Source organism: Pogona vitticeps, chromosome 5 (genome assembly GCF_051106095.1).
Source record: "Pogona vitticeps strain Pit_001003342236 chromosome 5, PviZW2.1, whole genome shotgun sequence".
NCBI lineage: Eukaryota > Metazoa > Chordata > Lepidosauria > Squamata > Agamidae > Pogona > Pogona vitticeps.
This window is the reverse complement of record NC_135787.1, coordinates 102193980-102207316: the sequence shown is the minus strand read 5'-3', so window position 1 is coordinate 102207316 and position 13337 is coordinate 102193980. Positions and strand designations below refer to the sequence as shown.

Sequence of the window (13337 nt, the reverse complement as noted above, 5' to 3'; positions counted from 1 at the left end):
ACCTAATTTAAATAGTCAGTAATGTCCTCACGAGCCAGAATGCCTCCATTGTTAAAGGGGTAAATTACACATAGTGGTTGTTTGTTCTTTAACTGTTGGATTGCAGACAAAGCATATTGACCTTGGGAAAGGCTGCACGTGGAAATTAAATGCTGTTTCTGAGACTGGTTCAGGTTTAGGGAGATGTGTTAGGATAGCTCATGTGTGACATTCTGACAGGGGAAAATGCTGTGACCAGGGTTTCTCCTTTATGGTATCAGCTTGTGCCCATCCATAGTTCTCAGATGCGTTCCAGTACTTAAGCAGACAAGCTAGTTGTAGAATATTTTCTGTCTGAAGTAGATAGAATTCTCTCTCCAAGCCATGCTGAGAATTCTGCCAAGTGTTCTTATAGTGACTTTGATTTCTTAGTTTGGACCAGAAATTTATTTTTCGGTGTCCTTTTGTGAAGCAGAGCCCTGCCTATGTTGTCATTTAAAATATGAGTTTTTGGCTTAGATCTGAGTGTATCTGGGCTTATTACTGCACAATTATGTCATTAGTTTGCTCAAGAGATTTGAGAATTGGATGACTGATGTATCCAGAGTTACTGTAATCGTTGACGGTGCCACTTCAGGAAATGGCATTAGTAGCATGCCCTCTCTCATTTCTCCATACAGAGGCCGCTGTTCTAAGATGCAGCCATTTAAGTTTCAAGAAGTTTAAATTCTTTCTTTCTGGGACCCATGCTTATTAATTCAATGTAAGTGTAGTTGAAATCATCTCTTATTATAGTGCTATCTCTTTTCAGTGCCTTTATTTTTCATCCTAGAATCATCCTGGGTACTTTGATTAAGGAGAATATAATCATGTCTCAAATACTAGATTATGTCTGAGACTTTGCATTCTCACCCGTAACAATTCTGGCAAGGGTTCCACTCCTTTTAAAGTTTCTAGTTTGTTTAACATTATACCTTCTGACGTTCAAAACAGTACCATCTGTAGAACACCCTTTCCTATCTTTTCTGTAGTGTGTAAATCAAAAACTGCCATATCCCGCTGCTTCTCTCTACCATGTATCCATTATTTTTCAATATCTGTATTCTCCCTTAAAACCAAGCACTAAAAATTTTCAAGTTTGGCATAGATGTTCAATATAGTGACAGATGTATGGGGTGTCCTTCACCAGATACCTCTAATTGTATACAGTACGTAGTCAGTTTGGGACAGTAAGCCTATCTGACTGTTAAGTTCATGACCAGTTTCTACTGCATCTTTCGTTTGAGCAATCAGAAGCGTTTCCTCATTGATTCTGGAGGGATGATTCAACAACCACTGGGTGCTTCCCAGCTTCTCTTGGCTCTCACCCAGGTATCTGTTTAAAAACTGCTCTAACAACTTTTTAATGTTAGTACCAGTAGATAGCATCAAGGGAAGCCTGCCCCTTTGTAGAGGTTCAACACATTCCAAAACATTCCCTGGTGTCCAGCAAATCTAAGTCCCTTATCTTTACACCACTATCTCGTCCACACCTTGACACTTCTCAGCTTTTGATAATTCAGATGTGAATTCTACCAGTTTGTTGATTAATAAGTTTTTCTATGTTTCAGACTGCTAATTGCCAGTTTATTTCCAGTTTAGAAAAATCGCTGGGTCAAGTGATTACAGTGGTCTTAAAAAATAATTATCAAGTTTATACAAAGGGTTTCCTTGTGTTTGTGGACCCTGGCTTACCGGAAAATATAGCTTCTCATATAATAAGTTATTGAAACCTATATTTTTGTTCTGGGGTGATAACACCTTTAATCTTTTCCCATTTTTTAAATGTTAGTGGATTTTCCTGCTACTTTCATTTTTCAGTGCTCTTGCTGACAGTTTGGCTTTCTTATTTTCAGATTCACAGAGTTATCTACTTCAGTAAATTAGCAATATTTTTCTCTATATTGTTAGCGCAGTGCTCATTTTGTTTACTCATTAACATCTGAAATGTCTTCTTAGTACCTCTGTGACTATATTCTCTTTCTTTAGTATGTCAGTATCCTCCAGAGTACCTTCAGTAGCCCTCTATACAGTCTTTCTCTGTTGCTTTTTAAGGGTATTAGGAATTTGATTTAATCTGCTGAACCTTGCTACTGACTATAAGAAGGGAGATCCTTCAACACGCCATCTTGTGAATGTATATGCAGTCTGATACTGTGAAGAGGATTAATTTAATTCAATCCAGAATCATATTCAGATTGTATTTTCTTTCTTTGTGTGTGAGAACATAGTGCAGCCATGTTTCATCTGTTCATTTGGTACTTTGGTACTTATAGTTGCAATTATGTCTATTGTTTGAGGCTATGTTGGCCCCCTCCTTGCGTACTTTCGGCTATCAAGTGAAAACTTTCCTTTTTACAATGATCTTTGATAACTTGCAGGATTGTAGTTTTAAGAGGACGAAGCATATTTTTTCAGATTTTTAAATCAGTTTTAATATGCTTTAACAAATGATGTTTTCAACCCTATTTAAGTTTAATTGTATTTTAATAGTAATATCTTAATTTACTGTGCTTTAAAACTTTTTTTAGCTGCTGTATGTTGCCTCCCTTCCCAGGGAGAAAGACGGGATATAAATAAAGTAAACAAACAAACAAATAAATATTTCATTCATCAGCAGGAAACAATCCCAGTCCAGATTTAAATAGTGTTACGTTCCTTTTGTTGCCAGTCCAGAGGCAAGAGAGTATGTTATGGTGCTTGTGGCTGTGAGCTGAATCAGATCTCCCCTTTGGAAAAAAGGTTAAACATCTGTACATAAATATTGTTATTTATTAGTGTTTAAAATATTTCCAGAGAAGAAAAGCTGTTTCAGAAGATCTGTTTTGATCCTGAGAACCTCACTGAGGTATAAAACCTTGCACACTTTATTGTCTGTGCCCAAAGATATTAATCATATCTTTGCCAGCATGATTCTTATCCAGTGGTGAGGAGCCACCTATTTTTGAAGTTGTACAGAGTCAGAGTGAGTTAGGGCATAAGGATCTTCTGTATACAGAACAACCCAAGCTGAAGTAGCTCTTTCAGAACCTTTTTAGTGCTTACATCCTAGGTTAATAATCTTACTAATTATAGATCTGTGTGTGTAAACCTCACAGACTAGACATGGTGGCAGCATACCTGTCTTGTCTAAATCTGGGTTGGCCTGAATCACATATATAAAGTGGGATGATCTAATATGAGGAAACAGGGCTGGAATAAGACCTTTAGAGGCCCTAAGCAGTGAAAAAATTATGGTGCCCCCTGCTAATATAACATATGGCAAGTCTCACAGCTTGAAAAAACCCAAATAACGTGCGTATTACATGAAAATGTGATAATTGAACGTTATAGCATGTGGCAAGAAGCCGTATTGTTTTTTACGCAGAATCATACATACAATCAAATTACCACCTTCTAACCAAATCTTGTGCTTTCACACTTCGATTAATGTAGACAGATTTTGTCAGAATCTGTAAACTGAAAAGCTCAAACAAGACCTTAAAACTCCTTTTGGGGCATTCTTAATAGTTGCTGTTTTTTCTTTGGATTGCATTTATAGTGCAGAGGCCATAGGTCTAAAAGACCAGCAGCTCTTTTTATCCTTATCCCCACCCAACCTCCCAAAATACAGAAATAAAAACAAAGAGAAAACACCATGCAGTGATGGCGTTGATTTATTATGTCACTCACAACATAAGTTTTCGCGCTGGGTGAGTCTTTATACTTTTTAGATCCTCCTGGTTCATACTTAGTTGCTTTAGGTAGGGGGGTGGTTTTCTTCGGGCTCGGGAGGGAGGGAGGGAGGGAGAGAGGGGGAGAGCCAAAGGATTTGGATGGATGGAAGTGGTTTGTTAAGGAGGGTGGACAATTTGCACCATGGTAAATCTGACACTGAAAAAGACTCTGGGGGCCCTTCCCTTGTTGATACCTTAAGCATGTGCTTATTTTGATTAAAAATTAATCTGGGGCTCTAAGGAATAAAAGACAACCTTAAGGAGCAGTGAGCTGGATTGTTCTCTCTTCCCAGATTGTGTTCATTTCTGGGACTCAGCTAGGGCAAAAATTGGAATTTAAGTGTTCATGGTATGGAGGTAAGCCACAGGAGTGGGTGGCTTCAGTACCTGTTTGTAGTCTCCTGAATTAGCCCTGATCAATATAAATTAGATTGCTTATTTTGCATCTGGGTTCAACCTGGGTTAACCTGACACTCTCTTAAAAAAACTGCCACTAGACGGAGCTGTAATACGTACTTTAAGTATAGGTTGCACAAGATTAAGACTTTAATCATACAGAGATACTGTATCCCTAAAGCTGTAACTCTGCCACTGCTTCAAAATGTCTGAACTGGTAAGGGATATGTTAAAATGTGATTGCAGATCCAGTCTTTTAAATATTAATGTGACATGGTCCATCTTAAGTTAAAACAGCTGTTTATATGTTTTATATAGACTGGATGATATATGTCTAATTTTTCTTCCCAGACTGGGAACATGAAGCTGTATTGAAGTTGGGAACATTCAGCAACACATCTCTGTCTTTCTGTGCTCATTTTGTAAGCCAGAAATAATACTTATTTTTTTGTAGTGTTTGATCCTTTTCAGTCATTAGCTGAGTATCTGCATTTTTAAAACGTTCCTAACTTAATTGTAAATATTGCTCTGTCACCAAACTTAGGTTCTGAGCGTCATCCTTCCATATGAGGTGAACTTCTCTTTCTCTTGCATCCTTTTTCCCTCTCTGTTGATTTAAAATTACTATATTACAGTTGGTTTAAGGTATGTCACCAGAGTAGTGTTTTTGGGGGCAAATATGCATAAAGTACAGGAGATTTATATATTACCTTCCAAAAATAATAGTGGGTTAATGACTTCTTCTCCTTCTCTTAAAGTTATATTTTTAATATGCTTCATTTTCCTTCATATTGTAATACAAGTTGGAAATTTTAATTCATTGTTATGCTATAATACTAGACAAGTCAAAGTGAAATAAGCTATTGTAAAATGTATTGTCTTGCTGTGTTTTTATGTGTATTTGAGAAACAAAGCCAACCAAATATTGTTCAGACTGGAAGCAAAATGTAGATGGGAAGAAAATTCAGTATAGATCTTTACATTGTTAAAAAGAATTGATGGATCATTTGTTGGTTAGGGATATAATTGAAATAGAGTAATAGAATCTAATGATGAGCTGTGGGTTCTTGACTGGAGAGATGCAAATATATGTAATTTTATTAATGGTGAACAGAACTTTGGGGTGAGTAAAAGAGGAAAGACCTAAATGAAGAATATGTTAATATGTTAATCATGTCCATAACATAATTAATCTTCAGGGTTTTATTAATACTTTTCTATATCTATGGTGGCTGTAGCCACTGTATAATTATGACTGGTGAGAGGTCAGTTTGGGAGACAGGGTTTTTGCTTTGTTTTTTTGTAGCAATCCATTTATTATAGCTATTATTCCTTGATGCTGCCATTCTACCTCTCAGTCTTCCCACCTTCTGTAGGTTTGAAGTCTCTATTGCATCTTTTCTCTAAATTTAAAGTGGCAATAATGGGGTGAAATTGGGGATTTCTGTCTCCCATCTGGGCTTTCGTTGATCTGTGGATTGTGTTTCTTAAGGAAAAACTTTGAGCAGCACACCAACTGCTCACAGGATGAGGATGGGGGAAGATAAGTGTCGTAGTATGCAAGATCTGAGGGCAACTCCTGCTTTGTTAATGGGTAGCTGCCTGAATATCTCAATGACATAGATGCAGTTGGGAGTTTGATTCTCCACTGCACCTCCTAGGAAAAGAACTGGCCTGTGTGGCCTTGGGCAAGCTGCAGTGTCCCAGGGTGCCCTCAGAAGAAGGGATTGGTAAACCTCTTCTGAATATTCTATACCTATGAAAACCTGGAAAGGGTCACCATGTGTCAGAATTGACTTGATGGCTTGTTGTTGTTTCTTGACAGATCCAATTGTTTGGGAGAATTTGGTGAATGAAGACTGCTCTGTTCCTGTTGACTGTTTGCTCTATTAATATACAGTGGTACCTCAAACTTAATCCGTATTGGAACGGCGTTCGTACGTTAAAAAGTTTCAAAGTCGAGGCAAAATTTCCCATAGGAATGCATTGAAAACCATTTAATCCATTCCAGCTGTTTTTCGTTCTTATGTTGAGGCACGGTTTGTAAGTCAAAGCATTGGGTCCCATTGGAGCTAATGCAAAGGCTGTTAATCCGCACTGTACCACTAGGGGGAGTATTTTTTATTTTTTTCTTCTTTTGACCTAAGATGAACTTAGGTCAAAAAAGAGCAGGGAAGGGTTTTTTTTTTTTGTTCGTAAGTCAAGGCTCTGTTCGCAAGTTGAAGCAAAAATTTTTTGAACGGAGACGTTCGTAACTCAAAATGTTCATAAGTAGAGACGTTCGTAAGTCAAAGTACCACTGTAGTGGCTTTATTTAAAAAAATTATCTTCAGTTATCCAGTAATCATTGATTTTATTGTCTCAGTGATTATGTCTATGTGTTCCTGTGTTTTAAACAGCAGGGAATTTCCCTAAAGAGAGAAAAGCACATTGGTTTAAAGCAAAAAGATTACAATGAAGCTGAATCCCGAAAAGTAAGGAAGTGCAGACCACAAACCATCCCACTCCTTTCTCAAAACATGAACATATGCTTAATTTTTTTAAAAAAATCTGTCTTGGAAAATAGCCATATAAGAACATAAGAAAACCTTTGCTTCATCAGATGAAAAACCTTTGTGTTCATACAGAGGCCAGCCAAATGTTCATGGGAAACCCACAAGGACGTGAGTAAAGTACAGTGGTGCCTCGCAAGACAAGTGCTCCGTTTTACGACAAAATCGCATTACGATGAAGTTTTTGTGATCGCAAAAGCGATTGCAAAATGATGTTTCCTATGGGGGAATTTCACTTCGTGATGATTAGTTCCCTGCTTTGGGAACCGATTCTCGCAAAATGACGATTTTCCTACAGCTGATCGGCAGTTTCAAAATGGCCGCCAGGTAAAAAAATGGCCGCCCACTCTTTTCTGGGACGGATTCCTCGCTGCACGGGCAGCGAAAATGGCCACGCTATGGAGGATCTTCACTGGATGGTGAGTTTCAAGCCCATAGGATCGGGTTTTTATGCGTTTCTATGGGCTTTTAAATTTCACTTTACTATGTTTTCGTTCTACAGTGATTTCGCTGGAACAAATTAACATCGTAATGTGAGGCACCACTGTACCTCTCTTTCATCTGTGTTGCAGATACAGGAGAAAATATATAGCCATCATGAAGACTTGCCATCTCTACCCCTTTCCAAGGTTTTGAAAAGCTTGATTTAAAACATTCACTGATCAGCCACAACATTAAAACCACCTGCCTAATATCATGTAGTTCCACTCATGCTGCAAGGCATGGATTCCACAAAACCTCTGAATGTGTCCTGTGGTATCAGGTGTATCTGACATTATGTACCATAATGTACCAAGACATTAGCAGTGGAACCTTTAAGTCCTGCATGTAATGATGTGGGCTTCCATAGATCAGATTTGGTATTCCAGTACATCCCATAAATGCTACTCCATCAGATTGAGATCTGGGGAATTTGTAGGCCAAGGCAACACCTTGAACTCTGTCATGTTCCTCAAACCATTCCTGAACAATTTTTGCAGTGTGGCAGGGTGGTTTACCCTGCTGACAGAGGCCACTGCCATCAGGGAACATCATTCCCCTGAAGGGATGTTCATGGTCTGCAACAATCTCTAGGCAGGTGGTACGTGTCAAAATAGCATCCACTTGAAAGCCAGGATCCAAGGTTTCCCAGCAGAACATTACCTGCCTGCCTTCTTCCCATAGTGCATCCTGCTGTCATTTCTTCTCCAGATAAATGACACACATTCACCTGACCATCCACCGGATCTAAAAGAAAACATGATTAATCAGACTATTTATTTATTTATTTATTTATTTATTTATTTATTTATTTATTAATTACCCAAAGGTCTCTGGGCGGCTTACAATATTTAAAATACAATAAAAATTCAACATTTAAAATACAATTAATATATATATAAAATTGCCATCGGACCCACAGCTAATATTATTTCAATTAAAAGCCTTCTGGAACAGAAAGGTTTTGACCTGGCACCGAAATGTCATCAGCGTTGGCGCCAGACGAATTTCAGTTGGGAGGGCATTCCATAGTCTGGGGGCAACTGCCAAAAAGGCCCTTTGTCTACAAGCCGTCCCTCTTACCTCCTTGAGGGACAGCTCTTTTCAAAGGGCCCCCTGGCTAGATCTTAACTGCCGCGTAGGTTCATATGGAAGGAGGCGGTCCTTCAGGTATCCAGGGCCCAAGCCTTTTAGGGCTTTATATGTCAAAACAAGACTAGATGACCTTATTCCATTGCTCCATGATCCAGTTCTAATGCTCACATCTCCATTGTAGGTGCTTTTTCATCATGGGCATTCTGACTGGTCTGCGGCTACACAACCCGATGTGTTGCAAACTGCACGGCACTGTGTGTTCTGACACCTTTCTATCATGACCAGCATTAGGTTTTTCAGCAGTTTCAGCTATAGGAGCTCTCTTGTGTGATCAGACCAAATGGGCTAGCCTTTACTCCCCATGTGCATCAGCGAGCCTTGGGCACCCATGCCCAGGATGCCGGTTCACTGACTCTCTTTCTTTGTACCACTTGTGGTAGGTACTAACCACTGCATACCAGGAAAACCTGACAAAACTTGCTATTTTGAAGAAGCTCTGATCATCTAGCCATTACTATTTGGCCCTTGTCAAAGTCGCTCAGATCTTTTCACTTGCCCATATTTCCTGCTTCCAACACGTGAACTTCAAGAAATACCTGTTCACTTGCTGCCTAATGTATTCCATCCCTTGACAGGTACCATTGTAACTATATACAAGGCTCTTACTACCTATGTTTGTATCTCCCTCCTTTTTCTTCTCTTTTTAGTCTCCCCTAGTATTGAAATTTGCATTATAGTCTCTTTGAGGCAGAGATCTATTTAATTTTTTTTCTTGAGTACCATATATACATTGAGGATTATTCATTCTTGCACGAAGGTGTGTAACATTAAATTAACTACCTGTATGTGTTAACTTCAGGTAATTAACTTCAATAGTTTTTTTGTTTGTTTGTTTTACTAATTCACCATTTGAGGGGGAAATACTTTTAAAAGCTTAAAACAAAAGATACTGATTGCTTTGTATTCAGCCCTAAGTAACCTCGTGTTAAGTTTGCTTTTTATGTATTCTGGAGAAGCAGTATTCCCAGGCCCTTCTAACAGTTATGTTTGCCAGCTGGCTCAGCACCTTTCAAACAGATACTCCAGGATTTCCAGGGCCTGGAAATCAATACTCACATCTGCAGTGGACAGATCTTTAGTAATACGTGGTTAACAATATTTTAATATTTAATTATACGTTTACATGCCAGCCATCAAAGGACAGAAATGTAGACCTTATTGAACATGCCGGAACTTCTCTGTAGATTAATGCTGTGTACTTCTACAGACTGGCATTCTCCCTCCCCCCCTTTTCTTTTTTTCTTAAAAAGAATAATTGAAATGTCTTGACTGTCTGCTTTTGGGTTGTTAGGTACTGACTTATTAATTGAAACATGTCTTTGGAAAGCATCTTTTCAAGAAACTGCAAATCATCCTGTTAGGGAAAATTTAAATTGTGTTAGAGTTAAAAATAGTGTATTGGATGCATTTAAAAGAAAGTAAATGCTGGCAATATAGCATACTGGCTTCAGCTTTTGAGAAAGGAAATCTTAAGAGTGTTGAGTTCCTTGACTGCAAATTGCACTGGTTTGCCTGGGTACCTAAAAATAAAGTAGGTAGTAAATGAATTCAATACTTTCTTTTTGAAATATTGTTTTTTATACTATATAGGCTGCAATAATGGATTTCCTCTATTAGAATTATATTTCCCCTCTGCTGTCTAGTTTACTGTCTTGAGTCACCATAAATGTGACTAATTTGCTAAGTGACAGACCAAAATCAATCTTTGTCTAAACTCTAAATATTTGTGGCAGAGCAGAAAAAATATTTGCAGAGAATACAATGTATATAGATTTTGTTTTAGCTGTGTGTGGAGTAGCAAGTCAGTACTGTCTTGCTACTGTAGAAACAATAAATTGTATGACCTAGTCTGGAATCCTAAATTATATATTCATTAAAGGAAATCTGCAATATTTGGAAATGTAGGAAGTAAAACATAGTTTTTGTAGAGCTCAGACTTAGCTTTTGTGCAGTTGGTAGATTTTGTGACTAGCTGTGTATTACTTGAATGTGTGTAATGAACCAGCCCTATTTTGCTTTTAAATTGCCCCCCCCCCACTTTTGGAAAGCAATAAAAAGTGAAGAGGAGAGGTGAGTGCAGAAAAAGAGCAGAGGGTACTAGCTACACTGAATTTATAAGAAATATGAATACTTTACTGCTTTGTAGCCCATCAGGCTGTATCAAAGAGCATAAATTAAATTTGTAATCTATAAGGAATACTATTAAATGTAGGTCCGGCTTTTCAGGTTGTTCCTGGACCTGAGAGTGCCCTATGGAACTCAGTCAAAATGCTGCAATGGGACTTTATTTGGCATAGCTATACACTAAGTATTGTTCCAGGAATAAATGCTAGGGCTAAAAACTCCACCCATGCTCCTCTATCCCTCAATATTTTGACTTGTTTAAGTGACATTAAATTAAAATTAACTGGTTCAGAAGTGAGCAGAAATGATGCATTATATAGAAAGCAACAGTGGAGGAGTCTCAGCTGCAGTCCTGGTTTTGTTCTTTATAAAGCATAATCTGAAATCTGAAACAATAATGCAAATAGGACTATACTGTTCATTTAAACTGAGAGCAGTGGCTTATTGGGCTTGACTCATAACATAAATTAGTATTGTGTATGAAATGTCTAAGCCTGCGCCATTCTTGACTAAATATTATTTGATCTGTGACAGTGTGATGGAAGATTGGCTAAATTCATATGGATTTTATAGCGGGATGATCATATCTGTTTGATATTCTTCTCTCTGTTGTGTAAAGCACCACACAAGACAATAATCTGGTCTTCAACATGGCTAGATGATCTGCAGAAGGTTATCAGAATTGGTGCTATCCACATTTATTCTAAGCAGGTCCCATAAAATTCAATTGCACTTATACCCAAGCCTGCATAGATTTACCTATTGATGTGTCACTGAAATTTACCATTGAAGAGTTATGGGGTAGTGGAGGTGCTCCAAGTTGGGCCCTCTCTTGCCTGAGGCTACATTCCCAAGCCACCTGACTCCTACTTGTGACTTTACAAGAGAGGGAAGGTCAGGGCCTCAACTGTGTTCCTTTTCTGCTGTTTAGATGGGAGAATGCTTGTGTAACTGTATGCCTGAGGATGAATGTCCACTTTTGCCCATTATTCTATGTGTAATCCCTAGCTCTGCTTACCTGTCCTGTGCTTTCTGCACCACCAAACACACTGAGGACACTGATGGGTTTGTTTAATTTTTTTTTTTTACTCCTTATAGCTTTTCGTTGTAGTCTCCAGTTTCTTGGAAACATTGCAACGGGAAACAGAGAATCCCAGAATAATATTTGGAAGCTGGCTTTCCCTTCACTATTCTTGTAAGTAATAGCAGGCAGGCATATTTTCCCACCTAAGACTTAACATTATATAATTATTTTATCATCACAACAGTGCTTGCTAGCACTGAAGTGCTTCTGGGGGGAAAAGGTTAGCATTTTGGAGAGCGGGGTAGTAAATCCTGTGGCTTTATTTCTTTTTGTTATCTGCAGCAGTCAGTATCCCAGGGGCTGTCTTTTTTAAAAATATGACCTCAGGTTGCAGGATTATCAGTATGATCTATAGAGTATGTTTCAGGTTTTGTGCTAAAATATATACAGATAGGTAGGTTTTACTTAAATTTTAACAAGGTATCTGTCTAAAAATGCTTTGAAATATGATATCATCAAAGGACTGTGTGAAAATGCAGAGATGAAAAAAAATCTTGAAATACTTTATTCTAGATAGGTTTGGGTTTTTTACAGTTGGATCAGTTTGCCTGTCAACAAACCTGCAAAATCAAGGCAGAAAGTTTACTGTATTTATTTTTACGTTGTTAAACGTTTTTGCAGACTAGGCATTTTAGACAAGGCATTTACTCTTACATCTGAGAGAAGAATGATCTTTTATTGTAGTAAATGATTTTTTTTCCTGAGCTCAATTCTTACATTCCATCTCCAATCAAGATGATTAATGTTTGAGGGGATTTTTCTGGTTAATTCCATGTCATGTGGCCTGGGGTAAGCTCCACACTCCTAGAGCATCATCAGAAATAGTCACTGATAAACCACTTCTAAATATCCTGTACCTAGAAAATCCTAGGAGGGTTGCTGCTAAGTCAGAGTTGATCTGACATCACAAAATTTATTTTAATTAGTATATTTAAGCAAATAATGTTTATGCTTAGTTGCTATAATAGCAGTTTTTGGGTCACTACCTGCAGGAAGATCAAGAAGCAATCCTCAGCTTATTTATTTCAGGTGAATTTTTAGATATGCTAGCTGGATTGCTCAGTGACTTAGGTTCAGCTGGGAGTTCAATTCCTCACTGAGCTTCCAGGGAGATAAGCCATCCTGTGTAATCTTGGACAAGCTGTACACTCTCAGAGTGCTCCCAGAAAAAGAGAATGGTAAACCATTGCCAAGTATTCTATACCTAGAAAATCCTGGAAGGTGTTGCCTGTAAGTTGAAATCAACATGACAGCATGCAATCATTTTATTAAATAGTCAGACAAATGATCAGAGAATGGTGTGTTCCATTTACTCCTTTATAGACTTAACTGATTGAAAGCTAGTTGAAACCAATGTTGTACCTCTTTCAGTTCTGAAGATGTGGTATATCACATATCAGCTATGCAATCAAATCATAGCGCATTATTCCAAAGTGATTTTAACAATAAATGCTTTTCTTTTTTAAAGGAATTGCATAAATCACCAGGATGAGAAAATAAATGGTTATTGCTGTATGGTTCTTTTCACTTGCCTTAACACTGAGAAGACGAAAGAATTATGTGAAGAAAGCAATTTGAACATTGCCCTTGCTGTTCTGCGAGCCTACAGAAGATGTCCAGAATCAGAATGGGTGTATGTATTTAAGCCTTTTCAAAATATTAGCAAAGATACTTGATGAGATCTTTGATAGCCTCCAATCTTCAGATGAAAAATGTAGCTTTCTTTGAATGCATACTGCAGATACTCTCTCTCTCTCTCTTTCACTCACACACACACACACACACACACACACACACACACACACACACACA

At 38.0% G+C, this 13337-nt stretch overlaps 1 protein-coding gene across 1 annotated transcript in view; it reads left to right on the top strand.

Moving 5' to 3' along the window:
• ATXN10 (ataxin 10) overlaps positions 1–13337 on the top strand; it is a 116340-nt gene that overhangs the window by 51190 nt on the left and 51813 nt on the right. Inside the window, exons 4-5 of the mRNA XM_073000893.2 lie at positions 11540–11636; positions 12994–13158. Of these exons, the coding sequence (XP_072856994.2) occupies positions 11540–11636; positions 12994–13158 (262 nt within the window). The remainder of the gene's footprint in view (positions 1–11539; positions 11637–12993; positions 13159–13337) is intronic.